Raw genomic sequence first — 24640 nt, 5'->3', positions numbered from 1 at the left:
AGAAGAAAAAAAAATCGGAATCGTGTAAATTTGTATATTTCACACAACAAATAGCTATAAGTATTTTTCCTCATCCTCTCAATCATATTATCATGTTCCTGAACAAATTTTCATCCTCCTCAATTTTCAAAAAAAAAGAGAGAAAAATAAGTGAGTGAGAGCTCAAACCGAACCGAACCGATTTGAGTTGAATTGAGTCGAGTATCTTTGAATCTTGTCGCACTCGTCGTCGTATATATCTATCTATTATATGTGTCTTTGTTGTGTGTGTGTGTGTGTTAGAGATAGATTTGTGCGCCTTCTTGGGTTATATATCCTCTCCCTCTGTTTTTTTTTATATATATCTGTTGTTGTTTCAGTGGCTAATGTTGATGCTGCTGCTGCTGCTGTTGCTGTTGTTGTTGCTGTTATTGGTGATGTTGATGTTTTCTCTTGGGTGCCAGATTATTTGATCTCTATTTCATCAACCATTATTATATCTATCCATTTAGCTATAGCTATAGAGCTAGCTCATCAATGTATTGTAATAATAATAATAATATAATAATAATATTATTACAACACAAAATATTCAAGAATCTTGGATCCTGAATAAAAAAAAAAGGAAATCCAAGATATAATCAACATGGAGAAATCGAATGAAAACAAGAAAAAAATGAAGTATAATTAGTGTGTTATATTTGTGTTGTGTGTGTGTGTCTGTGTTTTTTTTTTTTAAAACATCATAACCACCACCATCATCATTATTATCATCGACATCGACATCAACATCAAAATAATCGGATTCGGTATATTTTTTTTTTGGACCCATGTTCAACACAATGATGAGAAAAACATTTTGATTATTATTGTGAGTGAATTTTTTCTATTCTCTTTTTAAAGTTTATTTTTATTGAAATTGTCAAATCAAAATAAAAAAAATTCAACTGAATATTATTATTATACATCTTTAAACTTATTGTGTGCTCACTTCATTCATTCATCATCATTCATTTTATATTTTCGTGTTTTTTTTCCTTGACCTCATCATCAACATACTTGACCAAATCAATAATGGATCAATAATAGAAAAAAAAAAATAATATATTGCCCAATATAACAATCATCGTTATAAAATATTATAAAGTTTTAATGTTTAAAATATATATAATAATCAAATTATTATTATTGATGATTAATTCATCGATTGATTATAGTCTCATCATCATCATCAGTTAGTGAAGAAAAATTTTTTTTTTGTTCAGTGCATATAATATGGTAGCAATGTATTGTGTATGTGTATAAGGTATATATATACCAAATCATGTTTTGATATTGATTGATTTGATATATTTCAATATGTGTCTATGTGTGTGTGTGTATATATAATAATTGGTGATATACGATTATTGTGTTGATGATGAATGAATAAATGAATTTGATCATTATAATCAACAAATCATTATCATCATCATCATCATCATTTAGAAATTCATAATCATCATCATCATCATTATTTAAATGTATTGGTTGTTGTTGTGTGAATTTATTTGTGTATGTACAATAAATGTGAACAACCATTGAAACCATTTTGCTTTTGATACACAAACACAACATTCGTTTTTTTTTGTGTCTGTGTGTGTATGTTTGTTGTGCATTTGTTTTCATTATTTTGATTATAACAAATCAAATTGATTGATTAAATGAATTTCATTTCATTTATTTAAATAACTAATCATCAAACTAAACATTTAACGTGTGTGTTTGTATGCAAATATACTGTGTACAACGAAAGATACTCATTTTTTTACATTTTATATATCGACACCCAATATTTACCACGTCGATTATTTTGTGTTAAACAGCAAAACGAAACAATAACAACAATAACAACAACAACCGAAATGATTATTATAAATAAAAATATATGTAATAAATATTCTTTTCCGGTGGAAATTTAAATTTTGTTTTTTGTTGTTGCTGTTGTTGTTTTTTTTTTACTATATATATAGGTGAGTTTTGTTTATAAATTTTAAATCAATTGAAATTGAATATGTATGATGATCCGATTGTTATTATTATATGATGATGATGATGATTATTTTGGGTTATTTCATATCATTATTTTTTCGATTTCTTCATTTTTGTTGTTGTTGTTGTTGTTTTATTTCGATATGAAAATACGATACATATCTATCTATCTCTATGTAATGATAATGATTTTATTTTTCTTTTTTTGTTAGATTGAAATCAGAGAAACGCACACGCATATTACATTATTTCAATTTGTTCCAATCGAAAACTTTTCCTATTTTTTTTCCGTTTGTGTGATACATAATGATTTGAATCATCAATGAATTTGTATTTCCGTTTTTCCAAAAAAAATGATGATATCTTTTAATCAATCAATCAACATTGTTCAAATCTATTTTTTCTTCTTTATTTTGTAATTTAAACAAAAAAAAAAATAATTATCCAGAATACTGAACAAACATACAAATATATAGTAGTACAATATATAAAAATGGTTGTAATGGTTGAATAAAAATTTCCGGTCTGCTAGTTTAGTTTTTTGTTGTCCTGTGTGTGTGTGTGTGTGTTTATTATCCACTAACATCATAATCTTTATTGCATTTTTTTTTCTTCACCACTCAAAACATTATTATATTCGACAAAATATATTATATTACTCATTATTAAAATAGATTGTAATTTTTGTGAACAGAACAACATTATTCTTGTAAATAAATAAATAAACAAACAAATGAATGAATAAAAAATGAAAATTCTGACAACAGAATTACTAAAGTGAGAAAAAAAATGATTTGTTATGTTGGCACCATAGGTCGCCGTAGTCATCATATTTATATCACACATTATATTATACCACATACAATATACACACACAGCCCTAATACAATGGACAAATAGTTCTCACATGAATGTTTGTTAGCTATAAACTTTTTATAATCATAATAATAATAATAATAATATAATAATATGTGAATGAAGTGATCCAAAAACACGGATCCCGATCCACACACACACACACACACACTGTAGATTTTGGTTTTTTGTAGCTTGTGTATTGTTGTTGTATAAAGTGTCTGTTTGCCCATCATCATCATCATCATCAACATAACCACTTCATTGCTGCCATTAAATTGCATATAATAAATAGAGTGAATGAGTGAATGAAAGAGAAAAAAATGGCTCAGAATCGGCATCCTCTTCCTTTGCTTTTTTTATTCATTCATTCATTCATTCCATTCAATTCTGTTGCTCCGCATAATATTCGATTCTTTAATAAAATGTTCTGTTGTCTGTATTTGCCTTTTCATTAATACACAAATCGCATTATTGTATTTTTTGTTGTCCCAATATGATCTGTGTGTGTGTGTGTGTATTTATGGGAGATTCTTTACAGAGATCTTTTTTCTGATCCTTTTTTTTTGGCGAACAATGTTCATGTTTTGTTCACTGCCACATTGTTGTCATTTGTCATCAGTATAGGATTTGTTTTGTGTTTTATTTGTATTTTTATTTTCCCTTGTTTATTTTAAATGAATGAATTACAAATTTATTCATAATGATTGATTGAATTATATGATGATCGATGAGTTTTGAATATTAATATTCTAATATAAACTTGATGATGATTTTTGTTTGATTTGTATGTTTGATTGTCAAATAATTAAAATGACCCCTATTAGTCATATTCAAATTTTGTTGATTTGTTCATTATCATTAAAATTATTATATTGGATTGGATATTTAATGGTTTTATATTTGTTTTGTTTTGTCTAAGAATGTTATCACCATCATCATCATCATCATTATCATCGTTTAAAAACATGATGATCATCAATTCTGTTGATGGTAAATGATAATCATAATGATGATGATTATTATTATAGTCACATTGTATAATGATTTTTTTTTTCGTTTAGCAAAAAAGGATTTAATCATCATCATCACCGCCGCCACTATTATCATCATAATCATCATGATGATGATCATCATTATGTTTATTCTTGTAGGATTATTATTATTTTTTGTTTATGAATAAAATTGTTAACCAAAGCCATATTAGAAAAATGAAATCATAAATATTCTGTTTGTCAAAAAGAAAAAAAAATGAATTTATTTCATTACAAGCCAAGAATTTGTGGTGGCTGGTTGAGCATGAAAAAAAAATTTTTTTTTTTTTTGGCACAATTCTTTCTACTATATGATGATGATTCTGTTGTATTTTTTTCAAAACTGTAAATATATTGTTGTCGTTTGTTTTTTTTTCTAGAATAATAAATTGTCACATTTACAGGAGAGCAAGAGAGAGAGAGAGAGAGAGAGAAAAAAAAGAATATGATTTCACATGTATTTACCGTGTTTGTTGTTAACTTTCAAGATTGCTTATCTTTTGAATCATATACACACACACACACACTTGGTTTTCTATTATTCTTATTCCTTGTTGTTGTTGTTGTTTGTTACTGGAACACATTTATATTGATTATATATTTAACCACCATTATATGGATTGTTTTTTTTTGATATTTCTGTTAAAGGATAAGTAAGGATCATTTGGGCAATGTTTGTTTGTTTGTTTTTTATACATACATACACACACACACACGCACTCATTTTTATATATACTTTTTTTCTGGTTAACATTAAGATCTCTATTTATTTTTATTTTTTATTTTTATATATTGTGCTCACACTCAATGGCAAAATGAACAGAGAGAAAAAAAGGCGAGTCCGTTTACACAAAAAAAAAGTTATGTATATGTGTGTGTGTTTTTTGGTTTTATCATAGGTTCGTTTTTTGTTTTTTTTTCTCTTGTTCGTTGTATTTGAATTGTATAAACTTAATGTGTGATATATATATATATTGTACAGAATAAAATCCAAAAATGAAGAAAGAAAAAAAAATTATTCAATACAAAATTCATTATTCTGGTGTGTGTTAAATTATAATAAGCAACTAATTGAATGATTCCAATTCCAATTGGTATGTATGGTTGTATTATTCATTTACTACTACTACTATATATACAAAGCAAGAACAAGATGAATTTTAATGAATAAAATGAATGATAAAGTGATTTTTTTTTCTTTCTCATTTTTGTAGCTTCTGTTTTTTTTCTTGTTGTTTTGTTGTTGTTGTTGTTGTTGTCTTTGTATATGTGTAAAGAATTTTGTTTACAAGAAAAAAAATTTTTTTTTTCTTTAAAAAATTGTCAATGATGACTTTTTTTTGTGTGTGTGTAGATAAATAATAAAAAAATGAATATAAAAAACAACAATATGTAAAAAAACAATAATTCTGATGATGATAATATGAAAAGATTATATCCTCATATATCGAATACATATATAAATGCTTTAAATGAATAAATGATGATGATGATGATGACTGTCATTGAATCAAATGATTATATGAATATTAAGACAGACAAACATTTATCATTCTTAAACATATTATACAACCAACAAACAAGCATAGTCTGTGTGTGTGTGTGAGTGAGAGAGAGAGAATGTCTTTATCTCACATATACACACTTTACACAATTGGCCATCATCAAATCAACAACAACAACAACAACATGAAGAACAAGAATTTTTTTTTTGAGTATAAATAAAAAGATACCATTCTTATTTGTCTCTGTGTGTGTGTGTGTGTGTGTGTGTGGATTGTTGGTGGTGTAAATAATTCATAATTGACTTGCATGACTACTTCTATGTATGTTTTGATTCTTGTAGGTATTGAGTGTTTTAGTAGTAGTGGTGGTGGTGATGTTTGATGGTTTTTTTTTTCTTTTTCAAATCAACAAAATCGACAACAACAACAGCAAATAATAATGATAATAATATCAAATCAGCTCAATTGAGCTGATTTTTTTTTTTTTTGGTAGGAGAGAAAAAAAAACTCGAATCCTACAAACATCAGGCAACAACAACAACAACAACAACAACAAAACGAGAGAAAGATGGATGGATGGATGAAATTCTTGAAATTGAACTTTTTTTTGCATGATTCGAATCAAAGTTTTTTTTTCCTATTCCCTTCTTTTTTTTGTTGCTATTGTTGGTGTTGTTAAAAGTTTCTCACCTTTGATTTTTTTATTATTATTATTATCATCATGATGATGATTATCATTTTTGTTGTTTGGTTAGTTTTTTTTGTTTTCTTTTTTTTAGTAGCCGCTAAATAATAATAGTAGTAGTAGTGGTTGTCTTCTCCCGGTAGTTCATTATGTGGACAGCAGTTAGTATATTCATTGTGGACATTGATAATGATGATGATGAACTTGTCGGTCAATGTCATTTTGATGTTTGTTTGTGTGTGTGTGTGTATATATAAATATGAAAACCTTCCGAGAATCTTATCGGTGGTTTTTTTGATGTAGTTGATTGATAAATCAGGGAGAGGGGGGTGAAAAATCTATAATTGATAAATTATTTAAATTCCGTTTCTTATAATGGTCACCATTTTAATGATTCTGTGTGGTCAAAACTTGAATAATTTGTTTTTATCATTATTATTATTATTATAATCATCATTAACTAATGACGATGATCATGTGAATCGTGTGATGTTGATTAAAATTTTTTATATTTTAATTAACCAATTTTTTTCTGTTGACATTAAATGAAATGGAAGAAAGATTTTCATCATCATGTAGATGATGATGATGATGATGATGAGAATAATTTGTATTCATTAATGATTTCAATTAGTTAATGTTTGATTGTTTGTTTGTTTGTTTATTTATTCATCCATTTAAAAAATGTTTGAAAAACAACATCAAATTTTTTTTTTTTTTTTTTGGTTCTTTTCAGTCTCTTGCATCTTGTAATGTAATAATCTATGTTTTTTTTAATAACTTCCTGTTTTTTTGTCGAGAAAAAAATGATGATACGTTTTAAAAGACCATTGTGTTTGTGCGTAAAGATGGTTTGATTTTTTTTTGTTGTTGTTGTTGTTGTGGCTATGAAAAAATTAAAAAAAAAAGAAAAGAAGAATGAGCAATAGAGAAGTTGTCTATCGGTCGATTGGTTAGTTAGTTAGTTGGTTGGTTGGTTGGTTAGCATGATAATCGAGGAAGTATATGTGTATCTAAATAATAATATATACTAAAGAATACACACACACACACACACAGAATAAAACACACAACTAACCAAGAATCGAGTATGTATAACAAATCTTGTTATATAATTGGTAAAGTGTTTAGTGTGTGTGTGTGTGTGTTTGCGTCAAATCTAAAGTGGGATCCTATACTTTACAATACACTTGTGTGTGATAATATAAAAAATTTTTTTTTTTTTTTGTCTAATACACACACACATTTGCTATATAATAATGACATATAACAATGAACAATATTCTGAAAAAAAGGAAAAAAATTGTTTTTTTTTGAACCCAATGTTGGTAGTATGGGGGGTAACCTATTATTATTCTTGTTATTCTTGTCCTCACACACACACACATACAAACGATTCTGATGAACTAAACTTTTCATGACTCTTTTTTTCACATTCTTTATATATGTAAGTTGAGTATATTTGTTTGTATGTATGTATAGTTGAAAAAAAAGAAATGAAAATGAAGCTAAAATAACAACAGAATCATCATCATCATCGTCTCATAAACGATTCCGATTCTTTTTTTTTGTCTGTCTATTCATTTGATAAGAATTCATTTTTTTTCATGAGAAAATTTTCTGGAAATTCTAATTGTTTTCTGATTGTGTATCCATGGGAGAAAAGTGGGATGAAATTGCCAAAATTAGTGAACCTAGAATGAAAACAAGAATAAAATATTAGCCAACTATAGCAGAAATTGGAAGGAAAGGAAAAAAATGAGTAAAATTCAAAATGAAATATCGAAATTTTGTTTCCCAGAATTGATTTGTTCTCATCCGCAAGTATGAAAATTGTAGAAATTCTGGATGATGATGATTACATTAAGTGTTTTGTTTCAATATTTTTTTTGTTGTAGTGGTTTTTGTTGTTGGTATTGATAAATAAATTAAAATTCTGATTTGTATCTCATCATCTGTGATGTAGCTCAGATCATAGATTAAATATATTTGACAGTAAAGAATATTCCATTTTCTCTGTTTTTGTTGCTGTTTTTTTTCTAATTACAATGTTGATAAATTTTATAAATTATGATGATACTAATTTTCCTGTGATGTTTTTTTCTCGTTTTTTTGTTTATCATTTAGATTTTTTTTTTTCGATCACATCATCGCCATCAATCGTTGTTGTCATTTGTCAAGGTTTTTTTTTTGTTTTGATTGCATAACATAATCCTCCATTCTATATCGATTATTGGTCAATCATCAAATGAAATAAAAAAAACGGATTTTGATTTCCGGAAAATGATCAACGGATAAATTTATCAAATATAAAAATTGACTGGATTTTTATATAAATATTGAAAAAAAACGACAACAACAACAACAACAATAAAATTGATATATAAACAAGCGAAAACGCACTTCATAATCTCACCATAAACGGGCGGGAGTGTACAACAAGGTGGCTGACGATTTGGCAGTAAATTCTGTGGGCGAAATTCGCGTTGGGCCAGCACACCAGGCACGCTTGCCCGATTGCAAACTGGATGTGTCGCCTCGTGAGATGCCCGAAAAATGCGAATTATTAGAAGAGCTGAGATGGATGCCTGGACTAGAAGAATGCGATCTAAAAATGTATCTGCGTGCGGCTAGAAGCATGGCTGCATTCGCCGGTATGTGTGATGGTGGATCAGCTGAAGATGGATGTCTAGCCGCTTCCAGGGACGATACAACTATAAACGCTTTACAATTGGTATCTAATTTTTTTTTTTTTTTTTTTTTGAAAAAAAAGTTAATTGAACCTCATTAATCTATTTTTATTTCGTTTGGTTTTACATATCGATTTTTCTCTTTTTGTTACGTTATATATAAAATTTAATCATCAAAATAGTTGCACGAAAGCAATTACGACACTGGTAAGGCTCTACAAGCTCTTGTCAAAAGTCCAGTGCCAAAAGGCATTGATAAAAAATGGACTGAAGAAGAGCAGGTAATCGATTGTTTGTTATGAAAATTATCATTATTGATTATTATTAAAATGAAAACTTTCAAATAATATGATCATTGTCATACTACAGAAACGATTCGTTAAAGGTTTACGATTATATGGAAAAAATTTCTTCAAAATTCGTAAAGAATTATTATCACATAAAGAAACGGTAAGTTTACGCTTGATTGGATCGAAATTTTTTCCATTCTTTCTTGTTTTTTTTGTGTTTTCTTAGCCCGATTTGGTCGAATATTATTATCTTTGGAAGAAAACTCCACAAGCGGCTTCGGCACGACCACATCGTCGTCATAGACGTTGTGTACTTCGACGAATCCGTACACAAAACAATAGTAATAATAACAGTAATAATCCTAATGTTCAAAACAAATCAAATTCGAACAAAGATAACGATAACGTAGCCGCTAGTTCTGCAAGTGAAGACGAAGCCGATCAAACTGACGATTCGGATTCACAAATTAACAGTGACCTTGCCTGTAGTAATTGTAATACAATAGCCAAAGAACTACATCAAACAGGCAAAGATCGTTCATTGTTGTGCAATGAATGTCGAAGTTATCTGAAAAAATTTGGTGAACATAGACCTATTTGTGTTAATAAATCATCATCAACGACAACATCGACAACAACAACTGCAACGACCGATCTAATTAATAAATCGACATCTTCCAATCTACATATTAATAATAATAATAATAAAATGGAAGATGAACAATTCTCAACGACGGCAAGCCAATTGAGTAATGGCAAACCAAATTTACGTGTACGACGAAACAAAAGCGATAAAAGTAGTAAATTTGAATTAAATCGCGGTAATTCAAAATCATCTGAAAATAGTAGCCCTGAACGTAATAGTGATGCAAATCCATTAGAAAATGAGACAACTAATGGTGATGCTACTTCCGTTACAATTTCCGGTACTAGTAATGATAATAATAATGAAAACAAAAAGAATGATACAATTCTTAACATCAGCAATAAAAAACGACATTATTCCAGTGTCAATAACAATGACAATTTTAATGGTTGTGATGGCAATAATCAACAACAAGAATCATCAACAATAAATGATGAACAGCTGGACAATGATATTAAACGGAAAAAATTATCATCATCATTGGATGATGATGATGATGGCCTTGATTCCGATCAAAGTAAACCGGATGAATCGGCTATTAATCTAAATGAAGATGTAAATAAAATTATCGAAAAAATCAAAGACAGTTCACCGGAAAATGATTCACAAGATAATGATGATGATGACGATGATAATAGTGGTACAGCAGCTAAAATGACCAAAAGTGAATATCGAGATTCAGATGATGCCGATGGTACGAATATGACTGATGTTTCTGCCAAACTAGAATCCATTGAATCGAAAAATGGTCTAGATACAAAAGATTCTGATGAAACAAAATTCTCCGATAGAATTCGTGAAGATGATGATCAAATGATGATGAAATCGACCAAAGATGATTCGAATGATGGTTGTCATTTGGATGGTCAACAAAAATCCGAATCATCATCAATTGAGCCATCATCATCTGATCATTTGGATCATAAACCAACACTGATCAAAGATGAACCACCTTATTCACCACCACAAGATCTATCATCGTCTTCATCAAGACAAGAAAAACCATGTCTGGCCGAGCAACAAAATCCCCCCGTGCCTTTCTCGACCATTTCAATGATTCGTGGCAGTTCATCACCCACAATGGCATCAACGATATCATCGATCATCAAAAAAGAAGACAATGTTACCGCTGTCAATTATTCGACAACGAGCACAACTAATTCATCATCAATATCAGCTTCGACTAAAGTGTCGCCCCCATCATCATCATCAATGTCGCCATCACCTAATCATCATCCTGCTCATCATCCACTTCATCTTGGTGGTCCACCACCACCATCGCTCCCACCACCAATACCGCCCACATCATCATCATTTAACTTTCCTCCAACATTACCTCCGATGCCACCGATACCATCGGATCGATCCCAATTCCCATATCTAGTACCACCATTGAATTTTTCATCGCCACATCAACACGATCCGACTTCGATGAAATCGATCAGTGAGAAGGATTCCGTTAATGTTGGTCAATCGACTGAAACGTTAAAAGGTTCACGTGATGATAAACAACGTGATGGACAAGAAACGGGGAGTAATAAATCTGGCAACAGTGGTAATAAAGGCGAAAGTGGTCGAAGCTTACCCAGTCCAAGAACATCGGCGCCCAGTTCATCAGCTCCTAGTTTTCCTTCATTAGGTAATTTTAATGAATTACAAATGGATGAAATGTCAAAATACATGGCTAACAACAATTCACTGCACTTTCCAACAGTGCCACCATTTATGACATCACCAAACGATCCATTTTTATTATCGCATCCGAATTTCCCAGGTCTGCCACCCGGTAGTGATCGTTTGCCTTTCAATCCAATCATGAATTATCCACCTGGATTTCCACCCGGATTGCCTGGTCTACCGTTTGGTCTGTGGTCTCAGTATCCTGCAGCGACACGTCTACCACAAGGTGCATTTCCTTCATCATTTTTACCACCACCGCCTGGCTCGACAACATCTGGTGGTAATATCGGCGTTCCAGGTTCTTCGGCTGCTGCTTCACATTCACCTCATTCGCAAATGTCATCCAAATCTAAGTCTCCCATTACATCGCAATCGAGTTCACATCATGGTTCATCATCACATTTACCATCAAATAAATCCCATGACAATAAAGATGTATTCGATCCAAGAAGAGATTTCTATCAACATGATGAAGAGGAGTTTGATAGTTCATTCTTGCATCGTGGACCTAGTCCAGAACCGAAAATCGAAGATAGTGAATGTCATCGTAGTCATTCGGCCATGTATGATATTTATTAATTATTTTTTTCTGAAAAATTTATCTAATATTTTTACCCGTTTATAGATTTTTAAGACATTGGAATCGTGGCGAATACAATTCTTGTGCACGAACAGATTTAACATTCAAACCGGCACCAGAATCGCATTTATCTCGTAGACGAGAAGAACGTGCACGTAAAGCTGCCGAAAAAGAACGTGAAGAGCATAAGGTATGAAAATTTTGTTAATTCGTCAATTTGCATCAGTTAAACTAATTTATATTTTCATAGAAATCTTCGGAAAAATCTGCCGCTGAAATGAAATCCAATCATGGATCGAATCCACCCGGTATGGTAGGTGACAATGCACATCTCGGTTCGATGGGTGGTCGTCGTACGCCGAGAAACTTTGACACACCTGCACTTCGACAATTAGGCGAATATGCTCGACCTCATACAGCGTATTCACCATTTTCTCATCCTTCACTTGGCCATCCGATGAATCCGAATTTACCTCTTAGTTTACATTCCTCTGCTGCCGGACCATCTGGCCAAATCGATCAAATTACATTGGCACAATTGATGCTAAAAGAACGTTTGGAAGCAGAGGAGAAACAAAAAATGATGGAAAAACAAAAAGAAATGGAACAAATGAAATCACGTTCACAATCACAAACACAACAACATAATCCAGCACCGCCACCACCACCACCACCACCCACTATGCCTTCGACTTCTTCAGCCGCTGGATCGTTGTTCGATCCACATTTATTAGATATGCAAAGACGTTTGGCACAATCGACAGCACCGAGTATGCCAAACTCTTCTATGGCCAACAATCCAAACACATCATCAGCAAATGCAGCCATGTCACTCGCCGGTACGAATCCAGGATTGAATCCGTTCATGTTATTCTCACCAAATGAACGTGAAATTCAACAAATGGCTGCAGCGGCTGATGCTGCTCGATTTCAAGCCAATGCTGATCGTCTTGGTGGTTTAAGTGCTGATCATATCTTCCGGTTACAAATGGGTCTAGCCAATCCCGATGCATTACATCCGGGAGCTTCTGCGCCTGGATCTGGTGGTCCAGGCCCTTCGTTTCAACATCCATCACATCCATCCTTGCATCCATCGTCTGCCAGTGCTCAGAATGCTGCAGCAGCGGCAGAACAAGCGGCTGCCGCACAGGCTGCATTGGCAAATGCAGCTGCGATCGGCATGCCAGGATCACAATTTGATCCGGCAAGTTTACATGCTGCTGCGGCTGCTGCAGCTGCTGCAGGTCATCCATTGCTACAATCATCTGCATATCCATCACGTCCGGCTTCGATCATACCTAGACCATCCGAATTGTCACAACAATCATCGTTGTATAGATCATTTGAAGATCAACTAAATCATCAGGTAAAATTCTTGATTCATTCAGAAATGAAACTAATTAAACGATATATATAAAATAAATAGTTTTCGGCTCAAGCTTTATCAGCTCAATCACAAGCATTACAACATGAACAATTTCAACGACAAATGCTAATGGAACGTGAGCGTTTAATAGTACATCAACATCAGATTCTTCAAGAAGAATTTCTAAGGTATTTTCATACATTTTTCAATTCTTATAACATTTTTAAATTTTATTCCATTATACCCAATTAGACAACGAGAAGCAGCCAGTCGAAGGCCAATGTAAATAATACGCATCAAATTAAATTTTTTAAAAAAAGGAAAAAAATTGTCAAGTAGAACTTGAACAAAAAAAAAATTTTCCGTTTCCAAATTCTCGATAATCTCAATTTCCATCATCATCATTGTCATCATCATCATCATCTTGATTCAACATCATTAACATGATAACATAATAATATACCGAACGTGTATGGAGATTATTCTTTCTCGATTTTTTCTCTCTCATTCATGCACCGCAGAATATGAAAATTTATTTATTGACAAAAAAAAAATTTTTTTGGTGATTTTCCACAAAACAAAACGAAAAAAAAACCAGACAATTTTTTGTGGCGATATATAAAGAGAAACAGAAATTATCATTATTTTTTCATCATCATCATCATCATCATCATCAACATCAACCTCATCAATCACTCAACAATTTTTAAAGAAAATAAACGAAAAACTAACGAAACAAACTCACATATATAACATTTATAATTTTATTCAATTATTTCAAACTTTTTATGTATCATCATCATCATCATCATCATCAGAATTTTACCATAAACGCGAATGTAGAATAATTTTTTTTTCACATTTTCAACATTTGCCATTCATTCATTCATTCATATGTGTCAGACTGGAGTCAACAAATTTCCGATACTTATTTACGGGGGTAGCTCCATCATCATTAACGACAACATTGTCATTGACTATTGATTTATCTTCTATTTTTTATTATCTAATTATTACCTAGGTTTTTTTTCTTTATTTTTTTCCCATCAATCAAAGACATGACACACAGACAACGACAACAACAACAACAACAACATAACAAGCGAAATAAGAAAGAAAAACAAAACAAAACAAAAAAACGATTTGGATTGAGAATTGATCCAATTTCATTGTTTTGTAAACAGTATTATCATTGTGCTCGGTATACATCCAAAAAAAAAAAAAAATGAATTGGACAGATTTTTCAACAACAACGAAACAAAACAATGTTTCAATCATCATTTCTATCAAATCATCAATCAATTTATTATTAACAGATATTAATTCAATCAATCAAAGCTCACACACACACACACACACACAGACATTGACAGAATTCAAATATTTTAAAAGCATGAAAAAAAATTTCTTGTATGACAATTCCTAAAATTTTTTAACGAAAAAAAAAAAAATTATTTGCAAATAAGAAATTGGAATACACAATACATACACACGCATTCAAATCAATCGATTCATAATTGTGTCAATAATTTATTGTTTGCTATGAGACGATTATTTTTTTTCTAAACTTTATTATTATCATCATCATCATCATCATCACCATCATTGATCAATTTGTTATTGGATAAGATGAAAAAAAACTAATTCACTAATTCTATACAACAAATAAATAACATGGAAGGAAGAGAAAGCCGAGTAAAAAAAAAAATTCCTTCATCATCATCATCATCAACATAAAATTATTATTTTGATTTTTTTTTTCGTCTCTCAATCATTATCATCATTGTCATAATCATTTATATAATAATTATTATTATCATTATTATGAATTCATAATTTTTTTTTCAAATCTCAATTATTAATAAAAATCTAATCGAACAAAATTTTTTTTTTTGTTCAATTGTGTACGGCTATTTTTCCTAAAACTGCTCATGATGTCGACATAGACGATTTGCCGATGATTGCATGTGGATTACATTTGATTTTTTGTTTTTTGAATCAGTTTTTTTCGTGAAATTTAAATCATTCGATATGAATTCGGCGACAAGATATTTGACCAGAATTCTTTTGAAACCAGATGGATTTGTTCCATTACGTCGACCAAATCGTCTGGCATTACAATTCCATAGTGAACAGCAACCATGGAATTTCCAGCATCAACAATTTCGTCTTAGACATTCAGCACGATTAAATACGGTTGTGGTATTCGTTCCACAACAAGAAGCTTGGATCATCGAACGTATGGGTCGTTTTAATCGAATATTAGATCCTGGACTCAATGTCTTACTACCAGTTCTTGATAGCATCAGTTATGTTCAAAGTTTAAAAGAGATTGCCATTGATATTCCACAACAATCGGCTGTCACAAGTGATAATGTCACATTACATATTGATGGTGTTCTTTATTTGAAAGTTAATGATCCTTATAAAGCATCATATGGTGTTGAAGATCCAGAATTCGCTATCACTCAACTTGCACAAACAACTATGCGATCAGAAATAGGTAAAATCAATTTAGATTCTGTATTCAGAGAACGTGAAATGCTTAACATTGCTATTGTTGAATCGATCAATTTGGCGAGTAATTCTTGGGGTCTAACATGTATGCGTTATGAAATTCGTGATATAACGTTACCTGCAAGAGTTCAGGAGGCTATGCAAATGCAAGTTGAAGCTGAAAGAAAAAAACGTGCAGCCGTTCTTGAATCCGAAGGTATTCGTGAGGCAGAAATCAATGTTGCTGAGGGTAAGAAAAAATCTCGAATATTATCATCTGAAGCTCATCTGATGGAACAAGTCAACGAAGCTAAAGGTCTAGCCGAAGCAACTAGACTAAAAGCTGAAGCTAAATCAAAAGCTATTCATATTGTTGGACAATCATTACGTTCGATAGAAGGTAGTGATGCTGCAAGTTTAAATATTGCTGAACAATATATCGGTGCATTTTCAAAATTGGCCAAAACGGGCAATACATTAATCCTATCATCGGATGCTGGTGATATTGCTAAAATGTCGGCAAATGTAAGTCTAAATCACAGTTCGATTGCAATCAAACAATAATTTTTTTTTTGTTTACAACCATTTGAATAGGCCCTTCAAGTATACAAAACTTTGTCTCGTCCAGATCGAATCGATGAAGAATTGGATGAAGAAGATCCCGAAGAATATTACAGTAATCAAGAAGATGGAAATAATAAATAAATAAAAAAATAATTTATTTTCATTTGTACAGCAAAGATTTAAAAATTTACAAATTATTGCCAACAAAAAGGAAAAACAAATAATTAATGACTGATCATGGCACATTTGAAATGGCCATTATTTGTTCATAATTCATTATCAACATATAATTGTTGTTGTAAAAGGTTTTTTATCTTGTTATTTTCTTCAATCAATTTTTGAATAAGGGCATCTTGTTTTTCAATCTCAATCTCATCGAATGTACCGACCGAATCCAGTAATGGCACTAATTCATTTAGTTTTGTATGGAAAAATTTTTCACGTTCATTCAATAGATCATCTTGTATTTCATATGATTGTTCTAATTGATTTAATCTTTCTAACAAATGTCCTTGTTCACGATATTTGGCCATAATAACATTGAGAACTTCTTGATGATTTTGTATGGCTGATTCTAATTCTTGATTTTCATTCTCCAATTCTTGTATAGTTTTTCTTTCCTGTTCCAATGCAATAATCAATGAAGCTCGTGAATTATATGTAGATAGATTATTTAGATTATTAAGTTCATCATTATACTGGACGGAGAGAAAAGAATTGAAAGAATTTTTAAATAATTTTGTTTGAAAAAAAAACAAACCTCTTTATTCAATTTGACTGTTTTATGTAAATCTTGTGAAGAATTGGACAAATCATTCATCTGTTCATTTAGATTATCTATCTGTTGAGTACTTTTTTGTAATGATTGTATTATTTTATCAATATTTGGCGTCATATTATTCGACATTTATTAGACCAGAATAGTGGAGAAAAAAAAACAATTTTCTAATCAAAACTGAAGATTGGAACATTCCAAATCATCATCACAACATAATAATAACCAAAATTGTAAACAATGTAGAGAAAAAAAAAGTTGAAAATATCGATTATATATACACACAGAAATAAAAGTAAAAAGTAAATTTGGGCTGCAACAACTATCGATATATCGAATTCAACTAAACAACAACATTGTTTACCACCAAATTCGGAATGTTTTTTTTTCTATTTCAAATTATCAATTCTCTTTCATGATGATCAATAATGAAATGATGATGAATTTTAATTGCGAAACTCATGATTTTCATCCAAAAATTTTGATTATTCAAACAATAAACGTTTGAAATAATGAAACTTTATCAACGAAATTTTCTACTTATTCTTTTTATAGCGTTTGGATCAATTTTCGGTTGGCTTATTTTCATTTCTAATAGTAGTCCTACTAAAAACCTTTCGATTATTGCTAGTTCCATTCATCCTATTGCTAGAAAATTAATTGAAGATAAAACAGAAACTCTGTCCAATGATCTTATTGTTGCATCACCGGTAAAACAACCAATAGTGATTGATAGTAAAAATGTTGATCCACTGGCCGAATCTAGATCGGTATCAAAACCGAAACGAATACGAAGCATTACCTGTAAGATTAATGGTGAATATAAGATTAATTGTTTGAAATTAATGAGTGGCAAAGAAACTTCTGTTTATATTCCATTTTCATTTATTCATAAATATTTTGAAATTGGTGGCAAAATTGTCAATCAAAAAAGTCAAGATGAATATTTTGAATGGAATCACAGTTATTCAAAGATATTCTATCCAGATCAACCATACGATCCTGCCGATGTATTTCTTTGGTTCGGCAATTATAATGTAGAATTTCGTGATCGTGTAAAATGTATTTCGGCTATCGATAATGTTCCATTATCGACACAATGGTATCCTGCAGGTCATCTTTATCCAACACAAATCTGTCAATATGGTCTTAGTCATTTTAATAAGAATCTTACATCTGCACCGTCCGAACGTATTCAATTGATTAACGATGGAATTGTATCCGATTTCCATGTCGATCATAATTTTATAGTGGATTTCAAGAAAAACTATCTTATTGTTAAAGATTCAAGAATCGATTTGAAAAATAATCATACAAATTATCTAATTGGTCAACTTGATATGAAACTGATTGGAAATGCTTCGATTACATTTGTCATGTTCAATATACAGACACAACAGATATCTTATGTTTTGTATTCAACTATTGATGATGTGATTGTTATAGATACTGAAGATAATCAAATCACATATGGTTTAGGATCAAAAGCATTCAAACGTGGATGGTTTCATTTTACTCGTGATTTACTTGTTGATCTATACAAAGGATATTTCATTTCTGACCGAAAACGCAACAATTATTATGTTTCATACATTCAAATCGATGGTACTGTTTATATCAAAAATTTAGCCCTTAAAACTTCAGCACATGAAGAATTTGCTATGGCAGCCGGCGATTGGTTGATGCGAAATCAAAACGCTCAAGGTGGATGGCGTATTCAAGTGGATAGAAAATTATCCAAAGGTTTATTGGTCATCAAAAAAGGTTGGCATTCGGCAATGGCACAAGGACATGCTATAAGTTTATTGACTCGATTATATCGTGCTACAAACAATACAAAATATCTAGAAACGGCTAAAAAAGCATTGAATATATTTGAAATTGAATCATATAAAAACGGTGTCAAAGCAATTTTGTTTGATAAATACATCTGGTATGAAGAATATCCAACTGTACCGAGCATATTTGTCTTGAATGGATTCATATATTCATTGTTTGGATTATATGATCTAAGCAAAGCTTGTAACGATCAAATATGTCAAAAATCTAGCCAATTTTATGATGAAGGTATACGATCATTAGAATCAGCATTATCATTATATGATTCTGGTTCTGGATCATTTTATGATCTTCGTCATTTGAGCTTAGGCATAGCACCGAATCTTGCACGTTGGGATTATCATTCCACACATATAAATCAGCTATTATATTTATATACGATCACTCGAAATGATCTTTTCAAAACGGTTGCCGATCGTTGGATTGCCTACATGAAAGGACATCGATCATCACACAATTGATTCATTGAATTGAATTGAATTGAATTGAATTTTAATTCAATGAAAAAAAAATTCCCCCTTAAAATATTTATTACCATTCATATTGTGATAATTTGTCAACCAGCATAAGCAGCAGCAGCACCCTCTCAATTTTATTTTACTTGTTCAGTCAAATATTTTCCAATTTTTTTTCTGTTGATAATAATAATAATAAAATTGATTTTTTGTCTTTACCAGTAAAACAAAAAAAAAATTGAACTTTTATCAATTTGATTTTTTTTTTGAAAATTAAAAAACTTGAGTCACGTTTGATTTGAATGGGTATTATTAACCAGATTTTTTTTTGTATATTGCGCATCCTCTGAACAGGTCATACGTTTGAGGGCACGTCTTTAGAAACGATCGATTCTCCTCTTATAATGAACATACACACATTTTATATTAAAAAGAGTGAGGATTTTTTGTTCTTGTGTATTTCGAATAGAGACAACATTCGCCGACATTGGTGCCTGGTGTGTGTGTGTTTGTATGTATGTTGTGCTGTTCGCTTCTTTACATTTGATTTTGTTCCAATAACATTAAAAGAAAAAATTTTTTTTCATTTGTCCATTGTAAGTTTTGAATCTTCAAATAAATATAATCAATCATTTAAATATAATATAAATAGTTTGAAAATAACCATAACGAACGTGTATAGAAAAATGGCAATGAGTTCGCTTGCAATTCGATCATTGAATTTGACCAAAGCCGCTGCTGGTAAAAGTGGTGCCCTTAAAACGGTATGCAATATCTCTTGTGTTTCATTCGATTCAACGTGTTTTTTTAACCGATCTAATTATTATTAGCTTACCAAATGTTATGTTCCAATCTGTGGTAATGTAGCATCAAGAAATTTTCAAACATCAACATGCCAACAAGCTTCAGCTGCCGAAATGTCCACCATCCTTGAGGAACGTATTCTTGGACAATCAGTTTCGGCTAGTTTAGATGAAACTGGTCGTGTGCTATCTATTGGTGACGGTATTGCTCGTGTTTATGGTTTGAAAAATATTCAAGCCGAAGAGATGGTTGAATTTTCGAGTGGCCTTAAGGTTTGTACCTGTAATAATAAAAACAATCATCAATGTAATGTGTATATTCATTAACATCAGGGTATGGCTTTGAATTTGGAGCCCGATAATGTCGGTATTGTCGTATTCGGTAACGACAAATTTATCAAAGAAGGTGATATCGTCAAACGAACTGGTGCCATTGTCGATGTTCCAATTGGTATGGAATTACTTGGCCGTGTTGTAGATGCTTTGGGCAATCCAATCGATGGTAAAGGTCCAATCAAGAGTGGCAAACGTGCTCGTGTCGGTGTAAAAGCTCCGGGTATCATTCCTCGTATTAGTGTCAGAGAACCTATGTTAACGGGTATGAAAGCCGTCGATTCTTTGGTACCAATCGGTCGTGGTCAACGTGAGTTGATTATTGGCGATCGTCAAACCGGTAAAACCGCCATCGCTATTGATACTATTATTAATCAAAAACGATTCAATGATGCTGGTGAGGAAAAGAAAAAATTGTTCTGTATCTATGTTGCCATTGGTCAGAAACGATCCACCGTAGCTCAAATCGTCAAACGTTTGACTGATTCTGATGCCATGAAATACACCGTCGTTGTATCAGCTACCGCTTCAGATGCCGCTCCATTGCAATATTTGGCTCCATATTCTGGCTGTGCTATGGGAGAATTTTTCCGTGATAATGGCATGCATGCATTGATCATCTATGACGATTTGTCCAAACAGGCTGTCGCTTACCGTCAAATGTCACTGTTGCTTCGTCGTCCCCCAGGTCGTGAAGCTTATCCAGGTGATGTCTTTTATCTTCATTCCCGTTTATTGGAACGTGCAGCCAAAATGAATGAACAATTCGGTGGTGGATCATTGACGGCTTTGCCAGTCATCGAAACACAAGCCGGTGATGTGTCAGCCTATATCCCTACCAATGTCATTTCAATTACCGACGGACAAATTTTCTTGGAAACTGAATTGTTCTACAAAGGTATTCGACCAGCCATTAACGTCGGTCTGTCTGTCAGTCGTGTCGGTTCAGCTGCTCAAACCAAGGCTATGAAACAGGTAAAATTAATATTTCCACTTGTTTTACTATTTATTTAATTCTTTTTACAATCATCTTAATACAGGTTGCCGGTTCTATGAAATTGGAATTGGCTCAATATCGTGAAGTCGCTGCTTTCGCTCAATTCGGTTCCGATTTGGATGCTGCAACTCAACAATTGTTGAACCGTGGTGTTCGTTTGACCGAGCTTTTGAAACAAGGACAATATGTACCAATGCCAATCGAAGAACAGGTTGTCGTCATCTATACTGGTGTACGTGGCTATTTGGATAAATTGGATCCATCAAAGATTGGCAAATTTGAAGAACAATTTTTGCAACACATCAAAACATCTCATTCAAACTTGTTGACAACGATCGCTTCTGAAGGTCAAATTAGTCCAGATACAGATGGTAAACTTAAACAGATTGTCACTGATTTCCTCGCATCATTTACAGGCAAGCCAATAAAATAAATAAAAAAAATTAGGGTTGCTGAAAAGTGACAAAGTTTTTAAACAAACAAAACAATACACATACACATCCGATAAAAGAATCAAAAAAAAAAAAAAAATCAAGACACGTAGTTAAATTTTGAATCAATTAAATTGAAAAGAGAGAGAAAAAAAATTTGTAATTTTATTGTTTAAAAAAAATTGATTCAAATTATTAACATTTATAAATAAATAATAAAAAAAAATTAATTATTCACAAATGAAATACTTTCTAATCGTTTCGGGTATTTCAAGTTTACCCGTTTCAAATATCTGAAATTGTTCAACAATCGAATATATTAATGGAACAATATTGATTGATGATGTAATTAGATGACAATCTTGATAGTTTGACATTCCTAATCTTTGTGTAATATAATGATGATGATGTATAATCTCACCAATTGGTGTCCATTCTTGTCGAGATTTTAACCATGATAATAGTGTATATTTATCATATTCATTTGGATACAATGATTGAATATCGGTTCGAAGTGAACAACGTTCAATACCAATCATGGTGAATAGATTCCAAAATAATTTATATAATTCATTCATCGATTTGGATGATTCATTTGGATCGGAAAGAATGGTCGCTCGTATCGTATGATTTTGTTCCATTTGATCTGAATTATTATAAGTGCTACCGATTTGATAAAATCGTCCTCGATTAATTTTCTGTTTCGATAGCCAAGCACAAAATGATTCCAATGAAGCATCGCCAACCAAATGTAAACGTTGATTATCTTCACTTTGATTACTTGCTAAACGTAGCCGATATTGGTCTTCCGAAAATGATCTATAATTAACACATTCAATAATGGCACTTTTGACTAGATCTAAACCATTGACTAAAATATGGCCAGATTCATTGAGCGATCGGCTAAACATATCGATCAAACCATAATACAATAATGCACCTTGACCATGAAGATAATTGGCACCAGGTCCAACAATCGATCTAGTGTACAGGTTGTTGATATAACCGAGACGAACATAATTATGTGAAATTTGATCAACAGTATTCGATTGCCATCGATCCATAATTTCAGGTTCATTACCGACACTTGGTTCAATTTCACATGGTATGCTCAACAGAAATGGTACAATAGTTTCCTCTAAGGCATAAAGATTTTCACGTGATTCAACCAAATTCGATTGACATTGTTGATATTTTTCCCGTAAAGTTTCATTCGAGCCGTCGGATTTTCTTATTTTTCCAATCAATTTATTTCGTTTCTTTTTCAACGATTCTGTGGCCGTAAAATGTTTGATAAAATCATTCAATAATTCTGATAATTTATGGTTGCTGAAAAAATCATTATCAATGTTACGTATCCGAAATGATTGTTCAATTTTATCCAGATTTTGTTCAATATAATTCAGATAATTAACATCATATGTAGGATCAAGTACACGAAATAATTCCTGTCCATATTTGGCTGAAACATATAACGATGATTGTATTGGTTGTGATGATGAAATGGAACATTTTCGGCAATTATTGTAAATAATGAAATTATAACGGCAAAATGTTTGCTTCCAAAACTTGTTGAAAGACATTTTTTATCTTAATTTCCAAGACAAGAATTCTTTTTTTTTTGTTTTGTTTATTTGAAAAACAGCTGTTTATGAACATTTTTCATCACTATAGAAGAAAGATGGCAGCAGTTGTATCAGAAAATTTTCAAAAATAAAATGCAATCATCAGCAACACCATCAAAATAATGTTCCAAGAAAATACGATTGTCAATGATGAGAATTCCAGTAAGTTATAATAATAATAATAAGCCAATAAAGACTGATGATGATTATTATGGTGATTGTTGATAACAAGATTATTTTAAATGTATTTTTGCACAACGAAAGCGACGACAACAATGATAATGATGATGGCTGATTTTCTTTTTTCTTTTTTTGCTTCTCTATAAAAAAAAACTTCAACACAGCCAAAGAATAATAAAAAAAAAAAATTGAAACGAATGAATCGAGCATTGTTTCAACAGCAACAGCAACAATACCAAGAAATGATCAATTGGTTATATCGTTTGTGTGTGTGTGTGAAACTATAGTTTTCGTGACTTGACTATATAAAAATGTTGTGAAAAAAACCGATCAGAATCCATTGAAGACGAAAAAAAAAGAAATATAAAAATAAAATAAAATAATACAAAGAATTACAATAACAGAAAAAAAGGAGAAAAATTCCATTGAAATTGACGATCCAATAGAATGATGTTGATGATGAAACATTGAATGGGATATAATAATTTCGTGCCAAAAAAAAAAACATTCCATTCAAAACATCATTGTTATGGATTGTGTATTTTTTTTCTCTCTCTCTCTCTTTTTGGTTATGTTGTGTGTTTGTGTTTGTTTCGGTTGGTTGGATTCTACATTAAATAATGTTTCAATGAAAAAAAACATGGCAAACATCATCATCATCATCATCATTGTCCATTTATTGCCAAGTGAAATAAAAAACTTGAGAAATTTTTTTCATTTTATTTTTTTCCATTGCCATTTTTTTTACTGGTTTTTTTTCATTCAACACGAGCTTCAATGTCGCGTCTTATATAATAATGG

The 24640-nt window shown here is 31.3% G+C and overlaps 6 protein-coding genes across 12 annotated transcripts; 4 read left to right on the top strand and 2 right to left on the bottom strand.

Moving 5' to 3' along the window:
- Positions 1–21: 21 nt before the first annotated feature.
- LOC124494059 (uncharacterized) lies at positions 22–15018 on the top strand. 6 transcript variants are annotated; one of them, XM_075732049.1, is made up of 10 exons: positions 24–850; positions 8217–8823; positions 8962–9060; positions 9149–9229; positions 9296–11354; positions 11430–11958; positions 12021–12165; positions 12226–13341; positions 13402–13529; positions 13594–15018. In XM_075732049.1, the coding sequence occupies exons 2-10, from the start codon at positions 8635–8637 to the stop codon at positions 13625–13627; spliced, it is 4380 nt and encodes a 1459-aa protein (XP_075588164.1). In that variant the 5' UTR covers positions 24–850; positions 8217–8634; the 3' UTR covers positions 13628–15018. The 6 variants fall into 6 exon arrangements, with proteins under 6 accessions (XP_075588162.1, XP_075588164.1, XP_075588161.1 ...); XM_075732046.1 differs by having other exon boundaries at positions 24–1991; XM_075732050.1 differs by lacking the exon at positions 24–850 and adding an exon at positions 2386–4993 and having other exon boundaries at positions 8271–8823.
- Positions 15019–15282: 264 nt separating this feature from the next.
- Stoml2 (stomatin like 2) lies at positions 15283–16586 on the top strand. The gene is made up of 2 exons (XM_047057206.2): positions 15283–16362; positions 16432–16586. Exons 1-2 carry the CDS (start codon positions 15307–15309, stop codon positions 16540–16542), a joined length of 1167 nt encoding a protein of 388 aa, XP_046913162.2. The 5' UTR covers positions 15283–15306; the 3' UTR covers positions 16543–16586.
- Positions 16536–17408, bottom strand: LOC124494063 (FGFR1 oncogene partner 2 homolog). The gene is made up of 2 exons (XM_047057207.2): positions 17162–17408; positions 16536–17099 (listed from the first exon to the last, which is right to left on the bottom strand). The coding sequence occupies exons 1-2, from the start codon at positions 17306–17308 to the stop codon at positions 16668–16670; spliced, it is 579 nt and encodes a 192-aa protein (XP_046913163.1). The 5' UTR covers positions 17309–17408; the 3' UTR covers positions 16536–16667.
- Positions 17409–17506: 98 nt separating this feature from the next.
- On the top strand, positions 17507–19713 carry Hsepi (D-glucuronyl C5-epimerase). The gene has a single exon (XM_047057203.2). The coding sequence runs from the start codon at positions 17689–17691 to the stop codon at positions 19474–19476; it is 1788 nt and encodes a 595-aa protein (XP_046913159.2). The 5' UTR covers positions 17507–17688; the 3' UTR covers positions 19477–19713.
- A 141-nt stretch (positions 19714–19854) lies between these two features.
- blw (ATP synthase subunit alpha blw, mitochondrial) lies at positions 19855–22279 on the top strand. Of its 2 annotated transcripts, none has more exons than XM_075732044.1 (5): positions 19855–20066; positions 20123–20234; positions 20301–20546; positions 20607–21581; positions 21647–22279. In XM_075732044.1, the coding sequence occupies exons 2-5, from the start codon at positions 20157–20159 to the stop codon at positions 22034–22036; spliced, it is 1689 nt and encodes a 562-aa protein (XP_075588159.1). In that variant the 5' UTR covers positions 19855–20066; positions 20123–20156; the 3' UTR covers positions 22037–22279. The 2 variants fall into 2 exon arrangements, with proteins under 2 accessions (XP_075588159.1, XP_075588158.1); XM_075732043.1 differs by having other exon boundaries at positions 19882–20059.
- On the bottom strand, positions 20123–23694 carry Slimp (Seryl-tRNA synthetase-like insect mitochondrial protein). Its single transcript, XM_047056417.2, has one exon. It carries the CDS (start codon positions 23615–23617, stop codon positions 22265–22267), a length of 1353 nt encoding a protein of 450 aa, XP_046912373.2. The 5' UTR covers positions 23618–23694; the 3' UTR covers positions 20123–22264.
- Between the last annotated feature and the right edge of the window lie 946 nt (positions 23695–24640).

This window comes from Dermatophagoides farinae, chromosome 6, assembly GCF_024713945.1.
Source record: "Dermatophagoides farinae isolate YC_2012a chromosome 6, ASM2471394v1, whole genome shotgun sequence".
In the NCBI taxonomy this organism is placed as follows: Eukaryota; Metazoa; Arthropoda; class Arachnida; order Sarcoptiformes; family Pyroglyphidae; genus Dermatophagoides; species Dermatophagoides farinae.
Note: the sequence above shows the minus strand (reverse complement) of the source record. Positions and strands in the feature narration are given on the sequence as shown.